The sequence below is a fragment of the Lepidochelys kempii genome, chromosome 9 (assembly GCF_965140285.1).
Source record: "Lepidochelys kempii isolate rLepKem1 chromosome 9, rLepKem1.hap1, whole genome shotgun sequence".
In the NCBI taxonomy this organism is placed as follows: Eukaryota; Metazoa; Chordata; order Testudines; family Cheloniidae; genus Lepidochelys; species Lepidochelys kempii.
In genome coordinates this window covers 64,801,316-64,810,758 of record NC_136388.1, presented here as the reverse complement: position 1 = coordinate 64,810,758, position 9,443 = coordinate 64,801,316, and the positions used below count along the sequence as shown (strand labels likewise).

General features: G+C 48.9%; 2 protein-coding genes across 4 annotated transcripts in view; both read right to left on the bottom strand.

Moving 5' to 3' along the window:
• Positions 1 to 3,627, bottom strand: TIMM8A (translocase of inner mitochondrial membrane 8A). The gene is made up of 2 exons (XM_073360812.2): positions 3,293 to 3,627; positions 1 to 1,616 (listed from the first exon to the last, which is right to left on the bottom strand). The coding sequence occupies exons 1-2, from the start codon at positions 3,593 to 3,595 to the stop codon at positions 1,455 to 1,457; spliced, it is 465 nt and encodes a 154-aa protein (XP_073216913.2). The 5' UTR covers positions 3,596 to 3,627; the 3' UTR covers positions 1 to 1,454.
• A 658-nt stretch (positions 3,628 to 4,285) lies between these two features.
• BTK (Bruton tyrosine kinase) overlaps positions 4,286 to 9,443 on the bottom strand; it is a 29,508-nt gene continuing 24,350 nt past the window's right edge. For all 3 annotated transcript variants that reach the window (XM_073360793.2, XM_073360791.2, XM_073360790.2), the window contains 6 exons: positions 9,249 to 9,420; positions 8,684 to 8,900; positions 6,485 to 6,549; positions 5,979 to 6,097; positions 5,669 to 5,826; positions 4,286 to 5,302 (listed from right to left, as the gene is read on the bottom strand). In XM_073360793.2, the coding sequence (XP_073216894.1) occupies positions 5,231 to 5,302; positions 5,669 to 5,826; positions 5,979 to 6,097; positions 6,485 to 6,549; positions 8,684 to 8,900; positions 9,249 to 9,420 (803 nt within the window). In that variant the 3' untranslated portion in view covers positions 4,286 to 5,230. The remainder of the gene's footprint in view (positions 5,303 to 5,668; positions 5,827 to 5,978; positions 6,098 to 6,484; positions 6,550 to 8,683; positions 8,901 to 9,248; positions 9,421 to 9,443) is intronic.

Genomic DNA, 9,443 nt, shown 5'->3' with positions numbered 1-9,443 from the left:
CATGATTTAGTAATTTATTTGGGGTTTCCAGGGAAGAGTAGTAGCACAACTATGCTTTTCAGTTGCTGGTTTTTCAGTAACCTGTGTAAGAGGAAATGGAAGGTCTCTTTCCTATGGGAAAAGTTGTTTGGTTCAGAAACCCCAACTAGAATCACTCCTCTTGATGTTAGTCTCTACAAAGGCACACAGGATCAGATGGTCATGAGAACAAATTACCTTCTGATGAGAGGTACATCTGTTTGTATAGAGGTTTTTGCTTAAAGAAATCTGCACCATTTTATCTGCTTTGTGCATGAAGGAGACTTAACCCCTTTTCACAGTAGATTTACTTAGTGGTGGATTTCTTTACATTTTTTAGTTGGCAGAGGAGCTGATCCAGTCACAGAGGCCTTGAAATAGACCACTGTAAACAACAAATCAAGAGTTCACAATACGATATACAGGCTTTCTAGTCAGAACAGATCCATTGTGTTTAAGTGTAAGAATTACCCTGCATATTCTCTCCCTGCCCAAAAATTATTTTATGGTGAACAGAATGGAGGAGGCAAGGAATGTGCAGAGAGAGGGGGGCTGCACCCAATGGCAGAGGTGAAAGGTAGGTCTGACATCCCCAGCAGCCCTCCTACCTAAACACAAGAAGCTAATTTTAAAAATTGATCCAATGAATATTTATTCCAATGATCAAGAAAAAGCAGTTTATGGAACAAATACATTTTAACAATGTTGCACTTCTAGTTGAAACAACTGTTACTTGGCCACAAAGTGAGGCTTAAAATCTTTTCCCATAGCTACATCCTTGGGCAAGTTCTTCTCTCAAAGGATAAGCTATAGTGGGGCAGTCCTGCAACTCAAGCGGTTGTCCTCCCCTAGCCATGCCTCACAAGCATGTAGAAGGCACAGATCAACTCAGCTGCAGTCAAGATTCACTAGTCTCAGGCAAGGGTTAATCATAAAAACAGATTGTGACAGGACCATTTAAGGTGGTCCCCTTCCTAAGCTTCACTTAGTGTTTCATTCCCCACTGTCTCCAGTACTTGAATACTTCCTCCTAGATATCCCAGTGTGCTCCCCCAGTTAAACATTTTGGAGTTAGTGTGCTCGACCTAAGGAGTTCCGTCCACACAATCCCAGTGTGAAACTTATGTATGAAAGGTAGTCAGTGGGAATGAGAACAGTACACCGTCAAGTAGAGTAGTAAATGTGCATCTGTTACAGGCTCTCTTGTCTAGCTGTGATTTTCACAAGATTGGCATTTTAAAGGACAAAACAAAAAGCTGATCTCAGCTCATTCAGATGACAGGACACTCTAGAATCTGACAGAGGAAGGAGCCAACCTCCCCACAGCTTGTCTTCTATAGCTGTCCCATCAGCCGGTCTCCTTTTTCTCTTTCTCTCTCTCTCTCATTTGATGTGCAGTTCTTTTTATTAAGGAAACAGAGAAGTCCATGCCCTGTTCAGTCAGACAGGCTCTCTGAGAAGGCTGACTTGGATTTCTGTGTCTGCTCCAACCGGTTCAGAATAAACTGACTGGTATCTATGAAGCGCTCAACACAGTTCACAAAACAGGTCTCTGCCCGACTGTCCAGCTTGGGCCCAGGCTTGTCCATGCATTTCTCCTGCTCGAGACATGAAAAGAACCAGTCAGAAGAGCCGTCAAGAAAGGATCACCCACCTACTAAGTTAACACTTCCCAAAAGAAAGGGTGGTTGTTTGGAACAGCAGATCCATCATAGGCAGTAGCTTTGGCAAGGGGGAGGTTCCTGGCTCTCTCCCACTTACTGCACACTTAGCATGCTTTGCCATAATGCTTATGGGCCCACTTTACAGCCAAACCTAAATAAGCTGACACCTAGAAGCCTGAGAACTAAGTCAATTAATAGGGTGAAATGTACGTGTGTTGTCAAGTTTCCCTTAGGCTTTGTCTGCCCAATAGAGTTAGGTCAATGTAAAGCATCTTGCATCACCCTAACTCTGTAAGAGTCTATACTAAAATGTAGCTCCCACCAGTGTACCTTGCTCACTCCAACTTAACTTCACCTCCGCAAGAGGCATAGCACTTAAGTTGATGTAGTTAGGTCGATGCTGTGTCAGTGCAGACACTGTTTCTTACATGGACTGTTGTTGCCTTTCAAAAACCCTAAAATGCCCCATGCTGGCAGTTAAATCAATGCACGTGCTCTGGCACAGGGAGCATAGTGTGGATGTGTAAAATCAGTTCAATTACTGAGGTGCTTGTGAATCCACATAACTCTGTAGATGAGACTTTCCCTGAGTGTACGCAGACACACCTGCCCCCTCTTCGCTTGCTCCTGCTGCTGCCTTATCCATCGAGGTTTCCAGCTCCTCCTGTACACCTCCCTTCACAGAAAGCTGCACCTCTGCTCTCCTTGCATTTCCTACAAAGAGTGGCAGCACCAGCCATTTTGTACCTGGCTTCTCCCCTCCTTGGCAAGGGTCAGCAGTTACTAAAACACTACTAATTTGTCCAGAAATTCTGCCTACCCTTGGCAAATAGCCCAGATTCTACTAGTTTGACACATTACACCCAGTTTCCTCTTATCCTCAAGTTCAGCACATATATGTTCCATTTACAAGTCAAGATGATTTCCCTAACAGCCTGAGAATACAGATCCCAATGCTGCTGCTACTCTGTCTCACTACCAGGAGTAAAGATGCTGCAGTCTGTAGCTGACAGTTGTTTCTGGGGCTACAGTCTAAGGGCAGCTCCCTGGCTCTATCCCAGGGGATAATTAGTTATATAGCCGGGTTCCCTCCTAATCACTGGTTTCAAGGACTCTCTGGATACATTACCCTAAAGGTCTCAGGGTAATGGGCCCCTCATCCCTGGGTTCACAGCTGCAGTCTCCTTGTGATGTGATGGACATTTGGATAAACGCTGAAATTTTGTCTTGCGTTTCCCTCTCCATCGCCCAGACAGGTTACCGGGACTGGTCGTGCCTACATATTCTCCAGTAACCGCCCCACCACGCCGTACTGGGGGGGTTCCTACCCCTCCCACACAGCGGGCCTCGTGTTGGTCCCCAGACCCCTCTACTCTCCCGGACGCGCTCAGTCAGCACAGTCCCAGAGGGAGGAAGGGGCTGGGGGACATATCGGCAAGGGCCGCACCTGCGAGATGCACGGGGGGCGGGGACCCAGATCACCCCCGAGCGGGGGTGGGGGGAGTGATGGGCCCCCATTCCCTGGGGGAGGCGGGGAGCCTCTGGAGCTGCCTGCCGCTCCCTCCCTGCCGGAGACCTGCGCAGCCCGCCCGCCCGGCGCCGGCCCCTACCCAGCACAGCTCGGTCATCTGATGCACCAGCTGCTGGAAGCGCTGCTTCTGCGTCTCCACCTCGATGAAATGCTGCAGCTGCGGGTCGGTGGCGCCCAGGCCCGCGGGGGACGAGGCCTCCATGCCGGGCTCCAGGCACACACCTCGCCGCTGGGAGCGAGCGAGCGAGCGACCTTCACGTGTCTGCCAGCAGCTTGCCTGGAGGGGGATGATCGCCTCACTACGCATGCTCAAGGGGGCAATTATCCGCACTGCGCATGCTCGGAGCGTCCCGCAATCTTCAGCAATGCGAATCCTCGCCATTACCCCTAGACTTCCAGGGCGCACTCTCGTGACGTAGCCAGTGACGAACCAATCCCCGCGCGGCGGATGACCCAAGGCGCGCGCGTTCATTCACTAAGGGTGGGGGTTGGTGTTCAGAGCGAGTGTGGAGGGCGGGCTCAGCTTGGGGGTGGAAACAAAGCGCCTCTCTGCAGCTTGGGGGAGGGGAAGCCGCTGCCGGGCCGCGAGGGGCGGGGCGGGGCGGGGCGGCGCGGGGAAGGGCTCCGCGGGCAGCACCATCGGCCCCGCCTCAGGGTGCGGGCAGGCGCGCCCCAGCCAGCTCGTGGGGCCCGGGTAGAGTGACCAGATGTCGCGATACCTGTGGTTTTTTCTTGTATAGGCGTTGCAGTTGCCAACCCTCCAGGATTGGCCTGGAAGCGGCATTGATCTCCCGGTGGCTACTGAAAGCAAGCCGGGAGATCGTCATCGGATATTTTAAGAAAATTAGGTTAGGTCATTTTCAGGGGAAAAAATCTCCCGAAATAGCTTTAGGCACAGTCGGCAATCCTAATAGGTGCCTGTTACCCCCACCCCGTCCCAATTTTACACGCTTGCTGTCTGGTCCCCCTACCTGGGGGAGACGCACCCCAGCCAGCCTGTGCATGGGGGGCTGCGTGGTGGGCCCTAGGGAGAGGTGCCTCAGCCAGCCCATGTGGGTGTGGCTGGGGGGGTTGGCTGCGGGTTGGGCCCAGGGCCCTGCGAGATGTGTCCTAGCCAGCCCATATCTGCAGGGTTGGGGGCTGGCCGGGCTGCACCGCACGGTGCAACTCGTCTCAGCCTCTGTGTGCATGTGTCCATGCTCCAATTTGTCTTTGGCCATCATACACAACCCCTTATGGCAATGCAGCAAAACCACCTCCCTGACTGACAGGGAGCCATGTGGTCCTACTGGGGATGATGCTGTGAAGGTGCAGATATTGTGCAACCTCTGTCAATCCTACCAGTCCTCCAACAGCTGCCCCATAATGCCTCATTGCCTGCAACAGGGACCACTGTGGTCACAATTATGACCACCACTGACAGGTCATGGAGACTGGAAGCCATCCCCCATCCCAGTATTTCTGAAATGCCTTTTCTTGATTGTCCAGTGGCAAGCACACCTAGTAGCACTCTCTTGTTGTGGGCCACTGCCTAGCCAACCATACCAGAGCTGCATGCTAGACAGGAGCTATTGGATCTCAGTGACCCAATTCCTCTCAATTTGCACTGTTTTATTTTACAAAAATCCCTAGTTCCTGCACCCCATGCAGGGGCCATTAGTACCTGGCTATTACCATTTATAATCCCTTCAGTCTCTGGGCTATAGCAAGAGCTCAGTGCAGCAGTGAAGTGCTGCTTTCAAGGATCCTTTCTCCAGGGAGGTTCCTGATCTGTAACTACAAGTGAGTTGATATTCTCTTTAGTATCAGGAGGGCTCCAACACAAGTGAGTTGTTGGATTGTGGGAGAAGCTAGGGTCCGATGCTGTTTGGTGGATCCAGATATTTTCTCCCTTTCTGGGTATGGCAGGCTCTTTTAGGACTCTTCCAATGCCTGTTAGGGCAGGTTTGTTAGTCACAGAAAAGATTAAATGGCAAAAATAAACACTAATAAATGACAGCTTAGTTCAAGTAGCAGTTCAGGGTTCATCATCTGCTATGTCGAGGATATTTCCCAAAAGGACTCTGAAGGTTGGTCGCTCCTCTGCTTTCTGAAACAAAAAAAAAAACGCAGAGGAAAATACTGGTGAAGTAGAAACCTATGATTAAATAAATACTGGAGCCTTGTCTATGCTAGGAGAGTTTTGCTGATGTAGATATACCAGTAATAATTGCATCTATACCGGAAGGATTTTGCTGATTAAGCCATGCTGGTAAAACAAAAAAAATCATACCAAGTCAGCTATACTTTATAAATTATAAGTGTAAAGCAGGCCTGGGATAAAAATCCTCTTCCCCCCCAGGACCAGATGGCATTTGCAGAGCAAGATTTGGTTCACTGGATGGAGTGACTATGGAGACTTGCAGATGGGTTGTGGTAGACACGAAGGATGTGTACTGGTGGGAATAAGGCCTACCTCATGCCAGCAGCTGTACATGATGGCGTAGAGTCTCTCCGAGGCCAGCTGAGGTCGATAGAGACGCAGTCCTTGGGTGACGTGGTCTGTTGTCTCACTGTTGTTAAACCTCTCGTAGGGCATCTTTCCCAGAGAGTAAACCTCCCACATCAGAACCCCTGTCAAACAGAAATGCACATGGACAGTTCATGGGGCAGAAAGGGATATAGGATCATATCTGAAGCAGTTTCCTAGAGGAGCTGATTCTCTCTGAGTCCACTCAACCACTCTTTCCCTGTCAGCAACTTGAAATTTTGTCCTCCCAACTCACCAAAAGCCCAGACGTCAGACTTGCTGCTGAATTTGCTGTACAGAAGGACCTCTGGGGGAGACCACCGGACTGGAAATTTGGACCCCATGGAGCTTGTATATTCATCATCTAGTACATACCTGCAGTAAATACACATTTTATGTGATGTTGCTTCACATTTTTTTCCCCATTCATTCACTCTTTCATCTAATGAACCTCTCCTGCACCCAGTCAAGCCTGAAAGGAAATGGAGAGACAAGACAGAGACAGAGAGGGAGGAAAATACACATGGATGAGATGGATGGGGTGGAGGAGCGAGTGATAGAGAGGAAGAGACAGGAAGAAGGAAGAAAAAGCTTGGTGAGAGATTTGGATGAAGAGAGAATACAAGCAGAAATGGGAGAAAAGAAAAAAAAGGGTGAGAAGGAGGAGGAGAGTGAGAAAGGGATGAAGAAGATAAAAGAGATGCAGAGAAAAAGTGTGAAAGAGAAAGGAAGAGAGACGCATGTGCATGCATGTACACTGACCTGGAAAGGCCAAAATCGGAGACTTTCACAATTCCTTGGTCATTCACCAAACAGTTGCGAGCAGCCTGTAGGCAGAAAGATGGGAAGAGTCATAGTATCAGCATTGAATATGGCATATGAAATACACAAAGCACACTTCCCTGAGGGGGAAATCACTGCAGCAGTGACCATCCCCCATAACAAACAATGTGCCAGGCACAAAATGGCTTGCCTTGGTCTCCGGCTCAGAGGAAGGCACTGGTTGCCAAATCACAGCAACATGGCAGCTCCTGTCATAGAGGAACGTGAACTAAGATTTCTCTAGGTCATGTTACTGACACCAACCATGGGGAGGAGAGGACTGAGCTTAGCAGAAGTTGGCGTTTCACCCAAGACATGTCAGAAAGACTTGGCAGATACAGATGCACCACAGCTAACACCATTCTTGCATTGCTACAAGGTAGATCAGGCCAGGTTGGAGATTTTACGAGCAGCATTAACCCTACTCAGCATCTTCCCAGGTCCTTTAACTAACTCTCCACCATCAGGATTAGAACTGGAAATTCTGCTTACACGTTACCCAGCCAAATGGTTCATTTTAGCTCTTGTATTAAATTTTCAGCCTTCTTTCCCAAATATCTCTCAAGTGCTGAGGCCCTGACTTTTAAAGCTGTCTTCGGTTTCGCAATGCTAGTTTATGGGTGCCAATAATTTTTTTCATTTTCACACTCACTGGTACTGCAGGTCTGTTACAATAGAGCTTTAACTACCTGATTTAACAGACATCTAGGTGACGTTAACTGCATCAGCAAATTGCAGACATAAAAAGAGAGTCATGCTTTTAAAAATGGGGTCCTGAGATTTGGCCTACATTTAAAAGTTAGGTTGACATAACTAGACATAGTTACGTCAGTCCGGGGTGTGAAAAAAACACAACCCTGATCTAATTCCCAGTGCAGACACAACTCTGTTGATGGAAGAAGAATGCTTCTGTTAAGTAGCTAACGTTGGGAAGGTGGTGTCCCTACACTGATATCAAAACCTCCTCTGTCAGTGTAGGTTACATCTATACTAGGGGGTTACCCTGGCATAGCTAAGTAGACACAGCCTGAGTCTCTTCTTTTTTCTACTACATTTGACTCAAAGAGAATCCTGCCCGTGTTGCCTAAAGCAATGTCTACCACTGCCTGAGACCAGAGAGGTCCTCCAGTCCTACTTATTTGCTGAGAGCACCAAGTGGGCAAAAATGTGGTTGAAAAATCTTGTGCTTTCTTCAGTCTCTCTACTAAACGGCAAGATGAGCAGAGGCTTAGGAGGGCTGGACTGTACATATGGTACACACTACTCATATTCTGGGAGGGAAAGGAAGGTGAGAGAGATGCTTTGCAGAGAGAAGGCTGCATGGCTGCCTCTACGTGCTCATGAACAAGCTGGGCTCAAATCAAACTGGTCAAATCAATGTAAAGGAATATGTCGAACTTGCTTCACTGACTCAGTTCATTAGTTCCTCCAACCCAAAATCCTCTCCAGCAGTAGCTGAACTCTTCAAAGGATGCTAACCCCTGGGCTCTTCCTGGGAGGAAATTCTTTGCTGACCCCTGCAGCAATCTGCTGATTGTCGAGAACATGAGATTTGAAGTTGATTTCCCTCTCCATCTTTAATCTACACAACTACAACTACAATCAGGCATTGAGTTGTCCAGCCCCAGGATATGACTGTAACCTCCCACATCAGTGACTCTCGCAGGGTCATTACACCCTAAGTGAAGAATCATTTCCTGTTATTTGTTCTCAATTCACCACCCATGAGGCTGTGTCTACACTGCCACTTTCAGCGCTAAAACTTTTGTCATTCAGGGATGTGAAAACACCCCCCCGAGCGACAAAAGTTTTAGCGCTGAAAAGTGCCAATATAGATAGTGTTTTAGTGCTGGGGGTCACACTCCCGGCAATAAAGCTACCGCCGCTCGTTAGGGGTGGGGGTTTTTTATCGTTGGGAGAGCTCTCCCCCGGCGATAAAGTGAGTCTACGCTGCCCATGTCACAGTGCTGCCGTGGCCATGCTGTAACGTGGGTAGTGTAGACATACCCTAAATTTCACTGAGGAGAACTAGATTTTTTGGGTTGTGTCTGTAAGTTCAGCCAAGCCTTCTTCAATGACGCCCTTTGTCTCTCACAGCACTAGAGGTGTATCACTCATCATGTTCCTTACGGACCCTACCAGGTCTCGGTGCAGGAACTGCTTGGATTCCAGGTACTCCATGGCCTCACAGACATCCTTGCACATCTCCAGCAGCTCAGAGGGCTGGAACCGCCCCCTGGTTTCCCGCAGGTAGCTCAGGAGGCAACCCTTGGCCATGTATTCGGTGATAATAAAGATAGGGCGCTGCTTGGTGCAGACACCATACAGTTGCACCAGCTTCTCATGTGACAAGTTCCTGCATTGTAGGACAAGAAAATAAATTAAACTGCAGAAAGTGGCTGGGGAGATGCTAGGAGCATGGAGACCGAGATCCTGGCAAGGGCAAGCATTCCAAGACTGGTATCTGCTGGCAAAATTGTGGGGGAAGCGCAGTGCTAAATAGAGGTGGGAATGGCAGTGGCCTCTCATCGCAGAACAGGGTGGTTCCTCGAGGGCAGGGTTGGTGTCCATAGGTGGAGCAGTGCAGGGAATGACCAGGAGTGAATGAACCTGGAGGATGAATTCTGAGGATGTTGCAAGGCCAAATGAGACATCTCTGTAGTAAAGACCCCACAGGAAATACACAGGATTTGTTGCCACTTACATCATGACTTTGGCTTCCTCAATGAACTCATCCTCTGACATGGAGCCCTCTCTGATCATCTTGATGGCCACATCAAACTGGCCTCTCCACTTCCCATGCTTCACCACTCCAAACTGTCCAGTACCCAGCTCCTTCAGGAAAGTCAAGTCTTTCGGGTCAATCTCCCACGATCCTGTAACAAACAGCAGCATGGGC

Coding starts and splice junctions, on each gene's coding strand:
- TIMM8A (XM_073360812.2), bottom strand. CDS start 3,595: ATGGCGAGGATTCGCATTGCTGAAGATTGCGGGACGCTCCGAGCATGC. Junction 1,617..3,292: donor AGATGACCGAGCTGTGCTGG/GTAGGGGCCGGC, acceptor TGTCTCGAGCAG/GAGAAATGCATGGACAAGCC.